The 18,413-nt window shown below is 29.2% G+C and overlaps 1 protein-coding gene across 1 annotated transcript in view; it reads right to left on the bottom strand.

Moving 5' to 3' along the window:
- Nucleotides 1-18,413, bottom strand: part of LOC111637728 (probable RNA-binding protein 19) — a 53,465-nt gene that overhangs the window by 15,846 nt on the left and 19,206 nt on the right. The window contains exons 13-19 of the mRNA XM_023383290.1: nucleotides 16,373-16,414; nucleotides 8,380-8,455; nucleotides 8,177-8,307; nucleotides 8,045-8,105; nucleotides 7,918-7,963; nucleotides 2,389-2,485; nucleotides 1,949-2,260 (exon numbers count right to left, since the gene is read on the bottom strand). Of these exons, the coding sequence (XP_023239058.1) occupies nucleotides 1,949-2,260; nucleotides 2,389-2,485; nucleotides 7,918-7,963; nucleotides 8,045-8,105; nucleotides 8,177-8,307; nucleotides 8,380-8,455; nucleotides 16,373-16,414 (765 nt within the window). The remainder of the gene's footprint in view (nucleotides 1-1,948; nucleotides 2,261-2,388; nucleotides 2,486-7,917; nucleotides 7,964-8,044; nucleotides 8,106-8,176; nucleotides 8,308-8,379; nucleotides 8,456-16,372; nucleotides 16,415-18,413) is intronic.

Genomic DNA, 18,413 nt, shown 5'->3' with positions numbered 1-18,413 from the left:
ATGGATTTTATTTTTATTTCATCAAATCTTATGTTTAATTCCTTGTTTCCTTCTAGATTAAGTTGCAAATAAATGTAGAAATTAGTTAAAGACTTTTTTATTTATTATTTACTGCTGCAATCATGCGTGTGTCACTCACAGCCAAATAACAAACAGTAATCTGCCAACCAATCAAATTTTTTGTAAGAAATTTACAAGATTTTGACAATCATCTTGACTGAAATGTGGTGGTCTTTAAGGGTCAAATCATGATTTTCATCTATCATTGTTGATATGGGCCAAAAGTGTGGTTCAACTGTTATCTCAAAAATGGCCAATTCAGAAATATGCACCCATTACTTCACTGTTGTAAAGAAAGGACAGTTATGCCCTAGAGTTACCAATATTTCAGAGTGAATCTCATATGCTCCTTTCTTCTGGAGGAACAAAAACTTCATGATCACATGCTTCTCAATGTTGCTGAATTGTGATCTTGGTGCAGCTATCATGAATTCAAATTTTCAAAATAAGCAAACTCAGTTGTAACAGACTGTTATGGTGCATATGCTCTATCAATGACTTCTCTATTATTCTTGTAGCATGGCTTATGCTCTCTTGCATNTTCCTTCTAGATTAAGTTGCAAATAAATGTAGAAATTAGTTAAAGACTTTTTTATTTATTATTACTAATTTTTTAAAAACTACTAGTTCTATGGAATAAATACAAGCTATTTATGAAATTTCATCTCACAGCAATGTATGCATAGATATGATACAAATAAAAAGAATAGACAATACATATGTTGTAAAGATAAAATTTAGACATTTTTTTTATAGAAATAACTGAGGAAAGATGTTCTAAAACGTTTGTTGTAGGTATGTAATTAGGGTAACCAAAGGTCATTTCATCACATATTTCATTGGAAATAGATGTATCAGCAATGTCTGACAATATGAAACTTTTGAAAGAAGACATTTGCATGCTATCGCTTTTTCACTTCGAAAGTGGCCACAACACAACAAAGGCTCAGAATCTCACCTGCAAAGCATTTATTAAAGCATTTGTGGGTGAACAAAGATCAATCAGCTGCTGCAAATGTCAAAGGGTTAATAGTGGAGAAGAAAACAATGATTTGCATTTATTTGGCATCATCATGATGGAGCTGCTTCCAACTATCATTTGAACATCAAGAACAAAGAACTTCAGCCAAAAATTAAAAACGTCCATTACCAACATGACATTGTGCCAGCTCATAGTGCTAAGATAACCTTAGAGAAGCTGGCCAGTCTGAGCTGAGAGGTTCTGTCTCATCCACTTTAAAACCCAGAAAAACTGAATATCATCTATTTCACATCCTGCAGAACCATATTGCCAATATACAGCTCAATTACAACACCTCAAGCTCAAGGCATTCTTCAAGGAAAAACCCCAGTCATTCTATGCTCACAGTTTTGAAAATTTGCAGCAAAGGTGGCAAGATATGATTTGCCACAAGATATTATGATTCACCATTACAAGAGAAGTTATTTATATGCAAAAGATATCTTGCAAATTGATGGTGATTATCTACAAGACTGGACTGTAATCATTATTGAGTTAATTGTCAATAAACTTTTTCAAGATATCTAAATTTTATCTTTACAATCTGATATAATATAATGTGACAATATGTGTATACAAGTATGTATATCAAACACAAAAAATATAATTTATTATATATTTGTCAACGTGGACATTAATCGGACAATTATACTGGTGTTAAGCATTTACACAAGAATTGAGGAAATGTTCTTAGAGAAAACAGACTTGCTTTATTAAGCTAGTATAATTGTCCTGTTAATGATTAATGTCCATGTTGACAAATATATAATAAATTGAATAAGGACAGTAAGGCAATAATAATTAAAAGATATAATTATTTAGAAATGTAAAAAACCACAAGAAAATTATTATTATTATTATAGTTACCTTACTATATGCCAATGCTTTAAAAGCAGCTCTTGCTTCTGCAGGTACCTCAAATTCCACTATAGCTGTTATTCCAAAAGGTGGCAAAATAACTCTTGTAACTACACCAAATTTAGAAAATAATTCATTTATGGCATCTGGTTTAGTATTTGCTGGTAAATTTTTTACTAGAATAACAGTTTTGCTGCGTTCAGCAGTTGGCTGGCCAAAAGAATCTAATTGGATTCCATGATCGAGAAGAAATTGTTTTGTTTCTGTTACTAATTCTGTCTCTCCTAAAGCCATACGTACAGCAACACTGTCTTTCGTTTCCTATTTAAAAAGTTATTTCAAATCATTAATATTTAGTACAATTGTTTCAAAGATATTAAAATTTTTAAAATTATCATCAGTAAAATATTTCTTGAAATATAATTATAAATACTTCATCTAAAACTCACTGCATCTAATATTTCAGCCTTTGTTTTGTTATATTTTTCAGCCAGAACTTCAGCAACAGCGTCAGCTCCAAGAAAAAGTGAATTCCAGTTGTGAGAACTATTTCAAAAAATATTAGTTTCAGAAAATTCTAATAAAAGAACAATATTTATATTCTTATTAACATTTTACAGAAATTAAAATAATTTTTCAGAAACTATAAAAAGAAATTGATCATTTTGTAAATAAAGTGTTCTTGCAAATTTGTAAATTTGATAAACATGAAACATGGTAAACACTTGGTAAACATGTACAGGTGTATCTTTCATTCTAAGATCAAATTTTTATTCATTTTTATATATCTAAAAGAGAGATGCATCTTATATTCACAGTCCTAAAAAAACAATCAAAAGTCATTGCAAGACATGATGCATTATACACTAATAATATACATTTGGCAATGCTGCTCAAGAGCCACATTAGTTCAAATGAACTTTGCTGATATGGAGTGTTTAATATAAACTCCTTTTTTAATGTTTAAATGATCACATTTCATGATCACATTTAATGGTGCATCACATTATTATGATGCACCATTACAAGAGAAGTTATTTATATGCAAAAGAATGTAAAAATAGTGTGCCAAACATTACATATTTTATGGCATTTGTAATATTTTTCTAAGTTGTTATTATTTAACAAAACGTAATAAAATCAAAATTACTTTAAAATTTTTCTTTCCTGAAAAGTTTGATATCAAGAATGACTAGCATCTTACAATTAAAGAAATCTATATATATAAAATTGAATTCATGTCTGTCTATCTATCCATTTGTTTGAATATCATGTGAGAATGACAAGGCTGCAAGTGACAAATGAGATTGAAAATAGTTAAAAAAGTAACTAGAGTTCTTTAAAAATTATGTGTAAAATGTAACCATATGGTAAATCATTGATGGGCAACCTTTTTCTATGTGGAGGCAACATTTAATACTTTTGAACAGATGCAGCCATCTGATTTCTTGTTTCAGTTTTTTAATAAATTCATTGTGGAAGAAACTGTTCACATATGTAACTTGTAGAAAATAATGATAGAATTGTTACTGCATACTTCCTTAAGTTGGAAAATTGATATATTTATTAATATTATATTAATATTAATATAAATAAATAAATTATAATATTAATATATTATATATTATAATATTATATAATATCGCACAAAATATTAATGCAGGTTGTATGAGGCCTAGGGACATAGGTTGCCAACTCGTAGTAAATGATGGATGCATCCAGCACATTCAACTGCTACATAACAGTTGACTATTATAATCTAGATTATCTTATCTATAACTTAAGCCTGTTTGACTTTGAGATAAATATCACTCTGTAATCACACTTTTCTGAAAACTGAACTTGTCATAAACCACAGTACTACCGCTCAAACTTCTAATGTGGTCTTGAGCAAACCTATTCAAGGCCACACTTGGGACAAGCCTAGTGGCATCATTTGGTCAAACCTGAGTATACTCGTTTACAATGTAATACATTTTTTAACAATAGACTGTGTTAATTTTGGTAAAATTTAAAAAAATCCAATGATGTCATTTGACTGACCACTTCTAGCCACTAAAACCATCTTCAAATTTTTCTTTTGCACATCAGCATAAACTGCTTTAAATTGGAGCTTGCAGCAAGAGTTTATTAAAAAATGGCAATTCACAAGCCAACAATGTTAACCAGTGATAAAAAAATCAAAATTTTTATATTTATACAGGTAAGATACTAAACACATTAGTGATTTTTTTATTTAATGAACTAATTAATGAAAATTATCACATGAGAGGTGACATCACAGTGCCTTTATTTAGTGAAGGAATCATACATTGTTGCCATATGGCAATGAAAAATAAACTTTTTACAAATAAAACGGTACACATATAAAAATGTTGTATTATTATTCATAAATAAACCAAAAGAAATAAGTTTTGTAAATGTCAGCTTAATGTTAAGCTTAACTCAGACAAAAACTTGGCCTATGGTTGCATGCAGCTATCATAAAACTTGGCCTTGAAGAGATTAAGAATACAGTAAAATTTTAATTTTCAAATGTTTTCAGTCATCTTAAACAACCAAAAATGTTTTGAGAATTAAAATTATACTGCATTTTTAAAAGTTTGAGTAGTAGTACTGTGGTTCACTCTGTGATCATCTTAGATACAATGCAGGATGGATTCAACAGATGTATATCATACATCGGATCCACATACAGATCCGTTGAAGCCAGAATATGCAACTGCAAATATGATGTGGCCAAGGGGAATTATAATACAGCCCTTGCCCAGTATGCTACCAAACCCAGGGTTTTCTCTGTTGGGATGAAGTTACTCTTATACATAAGGTTTTTGACTGGCATGACTTACGTTTGTTAGAGGCTCTAGAAATTTATATAGCGGGCATGAAGGGAGATTGTATTAACTTTGACTATATTACAGTACTGCAATCGTGGAAGTACTATTTAGATTGCCACAGAGTATAATAATAATTTTATTTGTAATTATTTATTTAATTTATGTGATGTAAAAAAAACTATTTCCGCATTGAACATTGTTTAAATGTTAAAAATGTCGGACTAACTTTTAAACTGCCACAGAACATAATTTCATTTTTAAAAAATAATTGTTTATTTAATGCAATGTAAATGTAACAATTTCTGTATCAAACATCATTTAAATGTTTAAAAATTGGAGTGCAGTGAAGTTCAAAAGTTGGAAATTTTCAAAGAATAGAACCGTTTTTGTGTTTTTTGTGCATTCGTTCCTGATGAGAGTCTCTAAAAGATGGCCGAAAATATTAAAATTTCTTTATTTATTATATGCTGAAATTTGCCATTTAGGTGTCTGTTAGTTGATTATATAGTTCCAGTTTAAGTATGCCATTTTTTGTTTAATCATCTTAGATGTCATACCATCAAGAAATTATTCAGACCTCATGATTTTTCAGGGCAAAATAAACAAATATCAGTCAAAAGAATTTAATCCTTATTTCAAGTACATAAGAGACATTATACAAAGAGATTACTTACATAAAAAGTAGGACAAGATTATAACTTTTCAAAAACTATAATATGGAATATTTTTCATGCTCAATGGACAAATATTAACAACAAACAAAAGTTTATTGTTAATATTTGTTAACAAAAAGAAGGAAGATTATTTCAAACAGAAAAAGCAAGAGTTTATTAGATCCCCTTAAATTAAATAATGAAAAGGGAAGAGAATTAAAATTGTATATAGATAGTAGCCCTAAAGACAACTGTTCAGTCAATTAGAACATTGAAAAGAGATCTGCACAAGATCTACTGCAAAAAATCTAGAGCAACAAAGCTAAATAAAAATCAACACCTTTAAACATCCCGCAAATCGTTTTTTAATATTTAAAAACGCTTTCGAACGCTTTAAGCGATCATCGTCAGTTAACATTTGTGAATCGAACTAAGAAATTCGAAAATTACGTAAAACGAAATTCAAAAAGCGGTTACATAAATATATGTAAATACGTTAACATTTACCAAGTTTAAATAATCTATTTACCAAGTTTAAATAATTTTATATGCTCAAGGTCTGCTCCGCAGACCTTGAGCATATAAAATGGCCGTTTTTCGTTCATGGATAAGGAGGGCACACACGCATTGCACCAGCGTCTGCGACACTTACAAAGAATTAGAGTATATAAAAACATGGCGATGCAGCAAGGATACTATAGAGAAAGAATAGATGCCCTCATCGCGAATTGTCGGAAGCGACTCCCCTCTCAGGGAGGGAATCAACGCAAAGAGAGAATCGTACTCAATTACATACCGTTCCTTAAAGGAATGGTTAAGAAAGTTACCAGGGATAAGGATGTACGGATAGTTTACAAACGTAATCCCACCGTATACAGGCTCTTAAGGAACGATAAAGGCAATTACGAACACAGCGCAATGGCAGGGGTGTACTCTATACCATTAAAAGACCGTAGATTTAACACCAATCTAGTGTACATAGGGGCAACCTTAAGAAACTTAAAGAAAAGGATTGCTGAACATAAGCAATCAGTCAATAAAAACATAGACTCTACGGTGCTTGCGGCCTTTGCCAAGCAGCAGAATATCGAAGTCTTTTGGGATCGGGCGTCGATCATTAAAGCCACAAAATCCAGGCAGGCTGTGAAACATCTGGAAAAACTAGAAATTCACAAGGCGCAAATGCACACAAGCTGTATTAATCATAGGGATGCTGACGGATTATCGTCGGCATGGAAATCCTTCTACGATGAGTGACGTAATTTATGTAAGCGGGAAGATTATATAAGATAATTTTTATTGGATGCATATAATTTATTTTATTTCTTTATTTAGTTTTAACTTTTATAATTCTTAAGATTATTTAAACTTGGTAAATGTTAACGTATTTACATATATTTATGTAACCGCTTTTTGAATTTCGTTTTACGTAATTTTCGAATTTCTTCGTTCGATTCACAAATGTTAACTGACGATGATCGCTTAAAGCGTTCGAAAGCGTTTTTAAATATTAAAAAACGATTTGCTGGATGTTTAAAGGTGTTGATTTTTATTTATTGTGTGGTTCCAGTAAGGAAAGTATTTTATTTAGCAACAAAGCTACCCATATACAATGGGAGCATGCACAAATATGTGATATCATTTTCAAAAATGAATTGAAAATGATACCACGGAGAAGAATAGAAAAGGTTGCAATAGCCATAAAATATATATATATATATATATATATATGATGATTAACACCAAAAAAGAAGGAAATGATCTTCGTGAGCATTGACAAAAACAAAGTATGGTAGGAATGATGAAAACAGCTCTCTTATGGGATGGCTGAAATCTTTATTGGTAATTTTTTAGTTAATATTATTTCCTTTTTATTTTGTTTTAAGCAATTCATGTTGTTTGTTCTGTTCAAATATAACATGAGAATGGCTAAATCCTTATCAGACTATAGAATGTATTTAGAGTAAATTTCAATGTGAAATTGCTTTTGGTCTGACCTATTATATTTTAAGTTCATTATACATACATATTCTTTTTCCACATATATATTTTTATATGAATGTATTACCTTTACTTAATATATCATTTTCCCAGGTATAGCTTGTTTATCTCAACTAATATGATATATAATAAAACTATAACTATTAAAAATTTGTTTATAAGCCTAATTAATTCATTTAATCATTTAAATTCCTTCATTAGTTTTCATTGTATTTATAGATTTATTATAATTATAAAAAAATTTAGCATTAAAGACAATGAAAAATTTTACAACAACAAATGTCTTAATTAATAAACTGCACTAAATAGTAACTAAAAGTCACGCTTTAATTACTAAAAATAATTAATAAAAATAGTATAATGATGATGATAAAACTTAACATTATTTTGATATTTTGAAAATCCTAACAGATAATACTAACACAAATTTAACATTTTAATTAACAACTTTAAATATATGTATAATACTATAAAAATTAATTATTACCTGTCTGACAGTTCTTTTAATTCAGATAGTTTTTTCTGCTTATAACCTTTAAATTTGAAATAATAATTAAAAATACATCATGACAAATTAAAATATTTAAGATATATCTAAATTATTTTGATCAGACCTGTTATCGTTTTTTCTTCCACCTTTTTCTGTTTAGCTGGCAATAGATGTAAATTGCGACCCTTTTGTAAAATATTTCTTCTAAATTAATGAAATTAAAAAAAAAAGTAATTATTTAAATGAAATAACTTACTTGAAAACATGAACCATCAAGCTCTGAAAAAGCTTTTGCTGCATGTTCAGGAAACATGAAAGTTATAAATGCAAAACCTTTTATTTTTCTTGTGTATCCATCTACAGGTAGATGAACTTCAGTTAAAGGACCTAAAAATTTAAAAATAATTATAAACATAATTACAAAACAAGTTAATTACAATCAAAATTATGTCAACCAACCAAATTTTTTAAATAGTTCTTCTAATTCTTCCTCTGTAACTGTGTAAGATAAATTTCGAACAAAAATTCTACCAGACTAGGGAAAAAAAAAACATTATTATAGTAATATTGCTAAGAAGATATGATATATGAGGGCTGTTTCTTTTTCAACCTCTGTTCTGATGGTCCATAAAACAAAGACAAATGCAAATAACAAAATGAATTTATTACCAAAAATTAGGTATAAACATGGTTATTTTTTTAGGTAATTATCGTGAAGATTGAATCTGTAAATGAACTTTGCAATTCCCTCTTTATAGAATGTTGTCACCAGTGAAATGAGATGGCCTCAACAACATTGTTTTGAAGATTGTCATTAGTCTCAAACCTCTGCTCTCCTAGCCACGTTTTCAGTTCAGGAAAGAGGTGAAAATCACTCAGTGTTGAATTGGGGCTATCTATACGCTGGGTGTTTAAAGATGGTGAAGACTTCCACCCATCTTGGAACTTTTTAATGTGTGAAGACTTCCTATTTCTTATCTTCATTTTATGGACCATCAGAGATTGAAAAAGAAACAGCCTTTGTACATTTAATATTATATGAAATGAACAGTTATTTATTGTGACATCATCACAATGCCAGGCTGCAATGTTTTGTCACAATGCACTGTTTAATAATATTTTGCCCCTGCACATCACACTTTTCCTGTTAACAATAAAGTCATGCCAATTATGTATCTAATTTGTTCTGGAGAAAAAATCATGTATCTCTGTTCTGGAGAAAATTTTTGAATTGAAATAATGTTACTTTAGGCCCAAATCAGAAGTTCATATATAGTTAATTAGGGTCTCCTGCCCTAATACCCCGTTTGCACCGAGCATTTCGATCTAGATTGTGACCAAGGTTGGCGACTATGCCGTGGTGCGACCTCTCTAGACTGTTTCAATCTTGACTAAAACGAGGTTCAATCATGATCGACTCAAGAGAGTTCTTGAAACTAGATCCAGTCATAGGAGTGATCCCACAATCCCATGCATGTGAGAAAATACAAGATGGCTGCGGAACACATGTCAGGCTATCAGCAGAGAAATAAAAAAGACGTCTGTCTATCATTAGATATGTGGCAAGAAAAAGTATTTACTTCTAACCAAAACTTCCATTTTGTTTGTTGGTGTTCGTGACTAACCGTGTAGTTATGTCAGTTTTATCATTGTGTGTAATAGCAGGGTTCTTCTCAAACGGATTGCCTGTGTGAATAGCTCGATGTTTATCTGGCGACAGTTACAATCCAGATTGTAGTTAAATCGAGATCGAAGTGAGTCGTGGATTGTGTGCAAACATAGTATAAGCTTTCGACATCTGGTCTTGATTTTCATGTATTTGTCACTGTTGTCACGATTAATGAAGGACAGATGGACAACAGTGGGAATTTATAGGTCTACAATTTTTTCAAATTGCAGCCTAATAAAAATAATCTTAAGGGATATTATTATTATAAAAAATTAAGTAATTCTATAAAACTTAATAGAAAATATTAAGAATCAAATATGAATGAATGTAAAATATCATAATTATAGATGTTTTATTGATCACACACAAAATTTAATACATGAAAATAATAATGATTAAAAGAGCACTAAGATAAGTCATCATTTATTGACAACTTTAAAAATTAAAAATTGAATTAAATACAAAATAAGTTCTATATTTTAGGGATTATATTTCTCACATTACTACAGATACAAATATGGAAACTGAATACAGAAGGAAGAAATACTATACAGTCGACCCCCCCTATAAGATATAGATACGTTCCAATTTATTAGGAATCCGATTTCTTACAAGTCGTTCCAATCACAGCCCGACACGTGTCAAGTTTACGGACTACGGCTGATTGAAAGGTTTTCTTCCATAAAATTAATCGATTCTACACTAATCCGACTCAACATTTCCAAAATACGTATATTTTTTCGTAGTTTTATAGAAATCGTAATTATAGGGGGGTCGACTGTACATTAAAAAATAGTTAGATGATTGAAAGTATATAATTAAAAAATAAAAACATTTTCATTTGAAGAATGTTTTCATTTATTTTATTTTAAAGTAAAATTAAAAAATAATTATTATAGCTTGCATGTATTTATTTACTCTTATAATCATAACGATATTACTGGTGTAGAATTCAATAAATAAATAAGCAATTACCTATAACCAGCATTAATTCTCTTATAAACAAACATTTTTTTCCATCTTTAACAGTCATCATCAGGTTTCAATGCTTTGGAATGTTTGTAAAAGAATGCATCTTCCAAAACTTTAAAAATTGCATATCTTGAAGATACGTACATGCTCAATGTAGCTTTTTAAAATAATGAGTCTTCAAACTGGCTTCTTATTTTAAAAATTTGATATTTATATAAATTATAAAGATAAACTTGATGACAATCTATTATACATCAAAATATGCCCTCCACACTGCTGCCAGCAAGTCTGTTTCTTTAATTAAAATTGATGGCTGTTCCCTTCTTGAATGCTTTAAATATCTCCAGCTGTTTGAGATATTTTAGGCTGGCCTGGTCCTTGCACCATTGTAGTAATCATGCATTATCAAAGTCCACCGTGATGTCATTATCAATGGCATAAGAAGCCAATGCTGTAGTGGAAAGACCTTTTTGAATGGAGTATTTATGTTCTTTGATCCTTGTTTTAAGACAACATGTGGTAGCACAAATATATTCACCAGGATGGTTTACCCTATGATTGTAAATAGGGATAGAATATACACCTGGAATATTATTTCAATCCAATTGGTCCTTATTGTTTCTTAAACAAGAGAAAACTGCTGGAATCTCCTGTAAGTGATCTTATTATTTTTAAAGTGGCTATTTGTTTGTAGGTGTTGGTAAGGATCTTGCTGTAAGTAATAGATAAAAAAGGACTTGTCTCCTCTAAGTGGTGTTTCTGCTGGTTATTCCCAATGTGCAACAAGATCATTAATTAGGTATGCAGGGTAACCATGCTGCCTAGCTACACTTGAAATATACTCCAGTTCTATTCTCCTATCTTCTGCATTCAAACAATGGGTGTAAGCCTTTCTTACTATAGGGCCTTAAAAGCAGAGATCTTGTAACCAAAAGGATCATGAGAGTTTGCATGGATGAAAAGCGGAGCATATGAAATCTTACGGAATACCTTAGTTCTTAATTGGCCATGTTGTATCATGATGTCTATATCAAGAAAGTGTACATGGTGGAATTTTGTTGTTCCACCTGCAACAAGAGGCCGTAAGCGTTATCATTGAAAGCCTTGATGAACACTGACAAGTTTGGTTTTCTTCTCCAAATAATCAACAAATCATCCACATATCTAGAGTACAACTTTATGTCATTGCTTATGCCAGGTAAGACATACTGCTCAAGTTGCCTGACCACCAACTCACAAAGTGTTCCTGAGATGGGACTACCCATGGGTACCTCTCTACTCTGAAGGAAAGTATCTCCTTCAAATACAAAAAAGGCTGTGTGACATATAAGATGTGCTAATTCTAAGATGTTGGAAATATATCTGGAAGAGTTGTTGATGTTATGAATGAGGAAGTCTCATAATTCACAAAAACATCGTTCAATATGAATGGAAGGGAACATGGACTCAAAATCACATACTATAAAGCCCGCCAAGTTGCCAAGGGCTAAACGTTCTTGGCAACTTGGAGGGCTTGGAGGGCATCTGTGAATCAATTCCACCAGACTGGACACAGTGTATGGATATTCTTCCATGTTGCTGCTTAAAAAAATTTGAGCATACACTCCATAAGAATAGATGGAGATCTTGATTTGTCGACGACAGGTGTAGTTGTTTACCAGTTTTATGGAGTTTGACAAAAGTGAACAAGCGTGGGGAAATCGGCACCAAGAGTGTTGCCCTAGTTACTTTGAGTATTCCAGCTAATGGGGAATTACTTATATGCTTTACCCTAGCTTGAATCTTCTCAGGGGTCTTAGTGCATTCAGTGTTGTGTATGTATTCATGTAAGCTGTTTCTATACGTGTTCCTTTTCATTAGTACTATGCTTCTGAATTTGTCAGCTCTCACAGTGACTATATTGTTACGATTCATCCATCCCCTTGAATTATGTATGGCTTTCCAATACCTTACTTCATCTTGTGTTTTGACTGTGTGGTTACATCAAGTGAAGAAAGCTTTTCATCGGAAATACTCCTTTTGGGTGCTGTTAAGACCCTCACCCATCCTTTCAACATCCGGTATAACTTTATTTAAATCTTCAGGAGGAGAAGGAGAAAAGAAAGGGCCTAACCTAACTGCATTAACTATGTGCGATTACTAGTCAATTTTCATAGTTCACCAATACAGAAAGCCAATGTTGTAACTTAACTCACTATCTATCATCAAAATAGTTGCCATTTGGTGGTTTTTGAATGAAGTTCATTTTGGATAATAAATCCTAAATGCAAGGGAATGTGAATACTATGGAATAAATTCTTATTATGTTTCACACAGGTGCAATTATGAGCCATTTTCCATAGTCACATATACAGCCACAAATAATGCTTTCTAAGAATCCTGGCAAACCAAATTAAATCGCATACTAAATTCTTTTGGAGTATCTAATTTATTATTTAAAGATAATATCCTAGACTGGAAGTATGGCTATACTATATTAATGGAATCAGCAATATCCTGGTCTATAAATTCTGATCAAATCAGCCTGAATCACAGTTCCTATCATCCCTGGTATTTAGAAATACTAAATATACCTTCTTTACAACCATATATAATGAAACCAATTAACTTAAATGTAAAAAGACTGGTAGCACAATTACATTTAAATAAATACTCTATTTATATTAATAATACTTATATTGATCTTTCAAATAATCATTGTCTATGGTGCAAATCTGAAGAACTTTCAATGGAACATCTACTTCTAAAATGTCAAAGACTCTCAAAAATACGTGATTCCCTCAACATTACTCAAATTCTACAAGGAGAATCATCACATGAATATAGAAAAAACTTAAATAATATGAATAAAAAAGACCTTTATAAAGTATACAACTATTTTACCAAGAGCATAAAAATGCTGGAAACTAAACTATCTAAGTAAATTCGAAATAATGATCAATCTGAACATTGTTGCATAATTGTAGAAATGCAAACAGTAATTTGTCTCTCTATTGTAAAATATGTCAAGATAAAACTAATATGTAGACTAATGTAAAACAACTATTCATTACAGATATTTTGTTAACTGATTTAATAATGTGTAATTTATTAATCTAACTATGTATTTCCCCCTGCAACAGGAAAAATTTCCTTCTGCAAATAAATAATTTTGTGAAATAATAAAATGCTTTATGAGAATCCCTGATCTAGATTAATACTTGCACTAAAATGATCAAACAAATGCTTTGTTTCTTCATAGATAACAGACCTACTCAGAACATTCTTTTATGACTGAAGATCAGTTATAACACTTAAAGTGTTTTTTATTTTTTTTGATGGTTGGATTTTTGATCATCTTTGCAATTTTTTGCTTCATGACTGGAAGATATTATCACATTTCTAATTTGTTTTTTTATAATAAACATGGTTGATTCATTATGAGAAAAGAGCAAACAATTTATAATTACTAACTCTCCCTGCAAACAATTTAGCACTTTAAATTTTATCTTGGAAGGGCATTAGTTTCATTGTTCATTTTAATATTTTGCCATTGGACCTTTTATTTAAATGATTGTTGATTTTTAAGATAAAAGCAAAACAAATAACATCTAAAATGCAATACTTTACTTTTCTATGGTATCTACTTTTCTATGGAGACTACTTTGAAGGTGATGGTGGACAATAGCCTGTACAATGAATAACTGCATGAGATGCTACCCAACAGTGAATGAAGTATGTTTGTAAAAACAAACATACTTCATTCACTGTTGGGTAGCATCTCATGCATTATTTCATAGTTTCCCATATTATTTTAGTATGTAAATTTACACAAATAATAAATGTTATGTTTTATATTGGTGAGTATTGCATTTCAGATGTTATTTGTTTTGCTTTTATCTTAAAAATCAACAATCATTTTAATATTTTGCCATTGGACCTTTTATTTAAATGATTGNTTTAAAATTATTGTAAATTTTTGTTAATTCAGTTTTCATGTATACTAAATATTCCAAAATAAAATTTCTATTAAATTGATTAAATTGGCTAGATTTACTAGAAAGTAAATAAAAATAATTATTTACTAGAAAGCCATTTATGATTACAGTAGAGTGTCAATTATTCAAAAATCAATTATACAAAATAAAAAAAAAATTGATTAACCAGAATCAACTTGATAGAATACTAATTCCAGAAATTGCAAATTTTTGACATAATAATGATTGTTAGCAATCTTTTGCATCAATCTATCTCATTATCAACACTAGTGTTAGGTTTTCTTTATTAGCATACAAAAAAAAAAAACATGAGTAATGAGTATAGGCTTTTAATACACCAAATGCATCAGCAATTGATACATTAGAAACAGCACTGACAATGATTAGAAATGCAGCCTTAAGCAATTTTTCAACTCTCATGACAATCAAGTAAGGTAGAGGTTTATCATCATTATACAAGAAAAACTATGTAAAGGAAAGCAAAATAAGTGTCTTCTTTAAAAAAAAAAACTGTAATAAATAATTTTTACGTGAGAACTATACTTTATTTAATATTAATTTACTATTATGCATTTTTTACTTTGAATTCGAAGTTTCATCAGTATGTTATAGAATGAATTAAAAGGCCAATACATGTTTAATTTATTAAAAACAATTTTTTTTTTTAATATTTCTTATAATTTATGTGTATTAAATTTCTATGTCTCTTACCAAGCCCTTTTTATTATTGTAATAGAATACTCTATTTAAGGTATTTATTTTTAAACATATTAATCTTTTTATTCTTTTTTTACCAAATGTAATCAGTTATTCCATCAAATTTCCATATCTAAAATTGTTCACCCAATTATTTTGGATAATTGACACTGTACAGCATTTGCATTGCATAAAATACTGTAAAATATGTTTTACATGATTGCACAATTTATAGGCATTTTTCTACATTTTGAATTACTTCATATCTTTATAAATTAAATAAAATTTTAAACTGTAGTTTACATTACATATCTTTATCAGATATCTGGCAATATGTCATAGAAAACAGTATGCTTTCAACATTATATTATATAAACATTCTAAATTCAGTTGTTAGATCAATTAGTTCAGCTGGAAGAATATTGGATTAGCTTTCCAACAATTTGATTCTATCAATTTACAATTGCATTTTTTCTAACAATAATAATTAAGCAATATAATTTAAAATTCCATATGAAATGCAATACTCACCAATATAAAACATAACATTTATTATTTGTGTAAATTTACATACTAAAATAATATGGGAAAACTATGTTTCCCATATTATTTTATTAGTGAATGAAGTATGTTTGTTTTTACAAACATACTTCATTCACTGTTGGGTAGCATCTCATGCAGTTATTCATTGTACAGTACATGCTATTGTCCACCATCACCTTCAAAGTAGTCTCCATAGAAAAGTAGATACCTATCCCAACATACTTCCCACAAATAGAATCAAAATGCCTTGAGAAAGTCATCACAAATGATGACTTTCTCAAGGCATTCTATACTGCTTGCAATTACTCTTGGATTTCATTTACTATCACAAATCTTCTCCCTTTCAGCTTGAGTTTAAGTTTGCGAATAGGAAAAAGTCATAGAGAGCCAAATTGGAAACAGTGTGTAAGGTGAATGAGAGATAAACATCATGCTGTTGGATGTCAAGAAATGTTACATGGTCAAAGATGTATGGGCTAGCACACTGGTGTTTTTTCAATAGTTTATTAAAAAAAAATTAATAGGAAGCATGAATGTCATTTTAGCAAAATTATCAAAATCAAGTTAATTAAGAATTTACATATAAAACACTTACTTCGCCTACATCTTCCTCTACTTGAACATAATGTCTTTCTTCCTAAAACAAATTCATTAATTAATATGTTATTTAATTCAAATTTATTTTAAGTAAAGATTTCCATAAATAATTTTAATAATATAAAAACTATGTATCTAATAAATGTTGCATGATTTATTACATATATAAATAAAAGATAAAATATTTTTATTTTATTATTGTTATATACTATAGATTATTATTATTTGGTGTTGGTAGAATATTCATAGTATATATAATAGTGCCTAGTGGCAGACCAAATTCAAAGCACAACTACAGTAAAAAAAAAAGCATTTTGTACATGCTGTTCATGTTTGTATTTTTTGTTTAAGAATTTCTTGACTATGTGACATATGTTTAGTATGGCTACCTTCTGGAGAGTGATTTATATGGTGTTGTGAAGTCCTTATGTTTCAAGACTTTTGTGTAGTGTATGTGGTATGATGTCTGTGGCAAGAAGATCAAATTCATTAACTTTTTTACAAAATTTTAAAGTTGTAGAAAATTAATGAATTTGATTTTCAAAATTTTTAACTATACATTACTAGAAGAATTAAGTAGGATTCTAATGCAAAAACTGCTTGGTTCTATCTGTTTCTGTTTTTGAAAATTTTTTTAAAAGGATTTTCCCATAGAAAAAGCATTAAATTTTTAATGTCATCTGCTGGAGATCATATACATAACCAAAGAGGTTACAATCAGCTTTAAATGGTAAATATTGTCATAAACAAAATCACTAAAAAAAAGAAAAAAAAACAGAAGTAATTAAATATTTAAAAATATTTCATTATTGTATTTGAAAGCTTTAAGAATATCTAATCTTTACAATTTTAAAATTTCTTATGCAATTAAACAAACAAATTTTTTTAAAGACTAAATAATAATTTAAAATTATTGTAAATTTTTGTTAATTCAGTTTTCATGTATACTAAATATTCCAAAATAAAATTTCTATTAAATTGATTAAATTGGCTAGATTTACTAGAAAGTAAATAAAAATAATTATTTACTAGAAAGCCATTTATGATTACAGTAGAGTGTCAATTATTCAAAAATCAATTATACAAAATAAAAAAAAAATTGATTAACCAGAATCAACTTGATAGAATACTAATTCCAGAAATTGCAAATTTTTGACATAATAATGATTGTTAGCAATCTTTTGCATCAATCTATCTCATTATCAACACTAGTGTTAGGTTTTCTTTATTAGCATACAAAAAAAAAAAACATGAGTAATGAGTATAGGCTTTTAATACACCAAATGCATCAGCAATTGATACATTAGAAACAGCACTGACAATGATTAGAAATGCAGCCTTAAGCAATTTTTCAACTCTCATGACAATCAAGTAAGGTAGAGGTTTATCATCATTATACAAGAAAAACTATGTAAAGGAAAGCAAAATAAGTGTCTTCTTTAAAAAAAAAAACTGTAATAAATAATTTTTACGTGAGAACTATACTTTATTTAATATTAATTTACTATTATGCATTTTTTACTTTGAATTCGAAGTTTCATCAGTATGTTATAGAATGAATTAAAAGGCCAATACATGTTTAATTTATTAAAAACAATTTTTTTTTTTAATATTTCTTATAATTTATGTGTATTAAATTTCTATGTCTCTTACCAAGCCCTTTTTATTATTGTAATAGAATACTCTATTTAAGGTATTTATTTTTAAACATATTAATCTTTTTATTCTTTTTTTACCAAATGTAATCAGTTATTCCATCAAATTTCCATATCTAAAATTGTTCACCCAATTATTTTGGATAATTGACACTGTACAGCATTTGCATTGCATAAAATACTGTAAAATATGTTTTACATGATTGCACAATTTATAGGCATTTTTCTACATTTTGAATTACTTCATATCTTTATAAATTAAATAAAATTTTAAACTGTAGTTTACATTACATATCTTTATCAGATATCTGGCAATATGTCATAGAAAACAGTATGCTTTCAACATTATATTATATAAACATTCTAAATTCAGTTGTTAGATCA

This window comes from Centruroides sculpturatus, unplaced genomic scaffold, assembly GCF_000671375.1.
Source record: "Centruroides sculpturatus isolate CEXI.00-Female unplaced genomic scaffold, Cexi_2.0 scaffold1223, whole genome shotgun sequence".
NCBI classification, from domain to species: domain Eukaryota; kingdom Metazoa; phylum Arthropoda; class Arachnida; order Scorpiones; family Buthidae; genus Centruroides; species Centruroides sculpturatus.
Note: the sequence above shows the minus strand (reverse complement) of the source record. Positions and strands in the feature narration are given on the sequence as shown.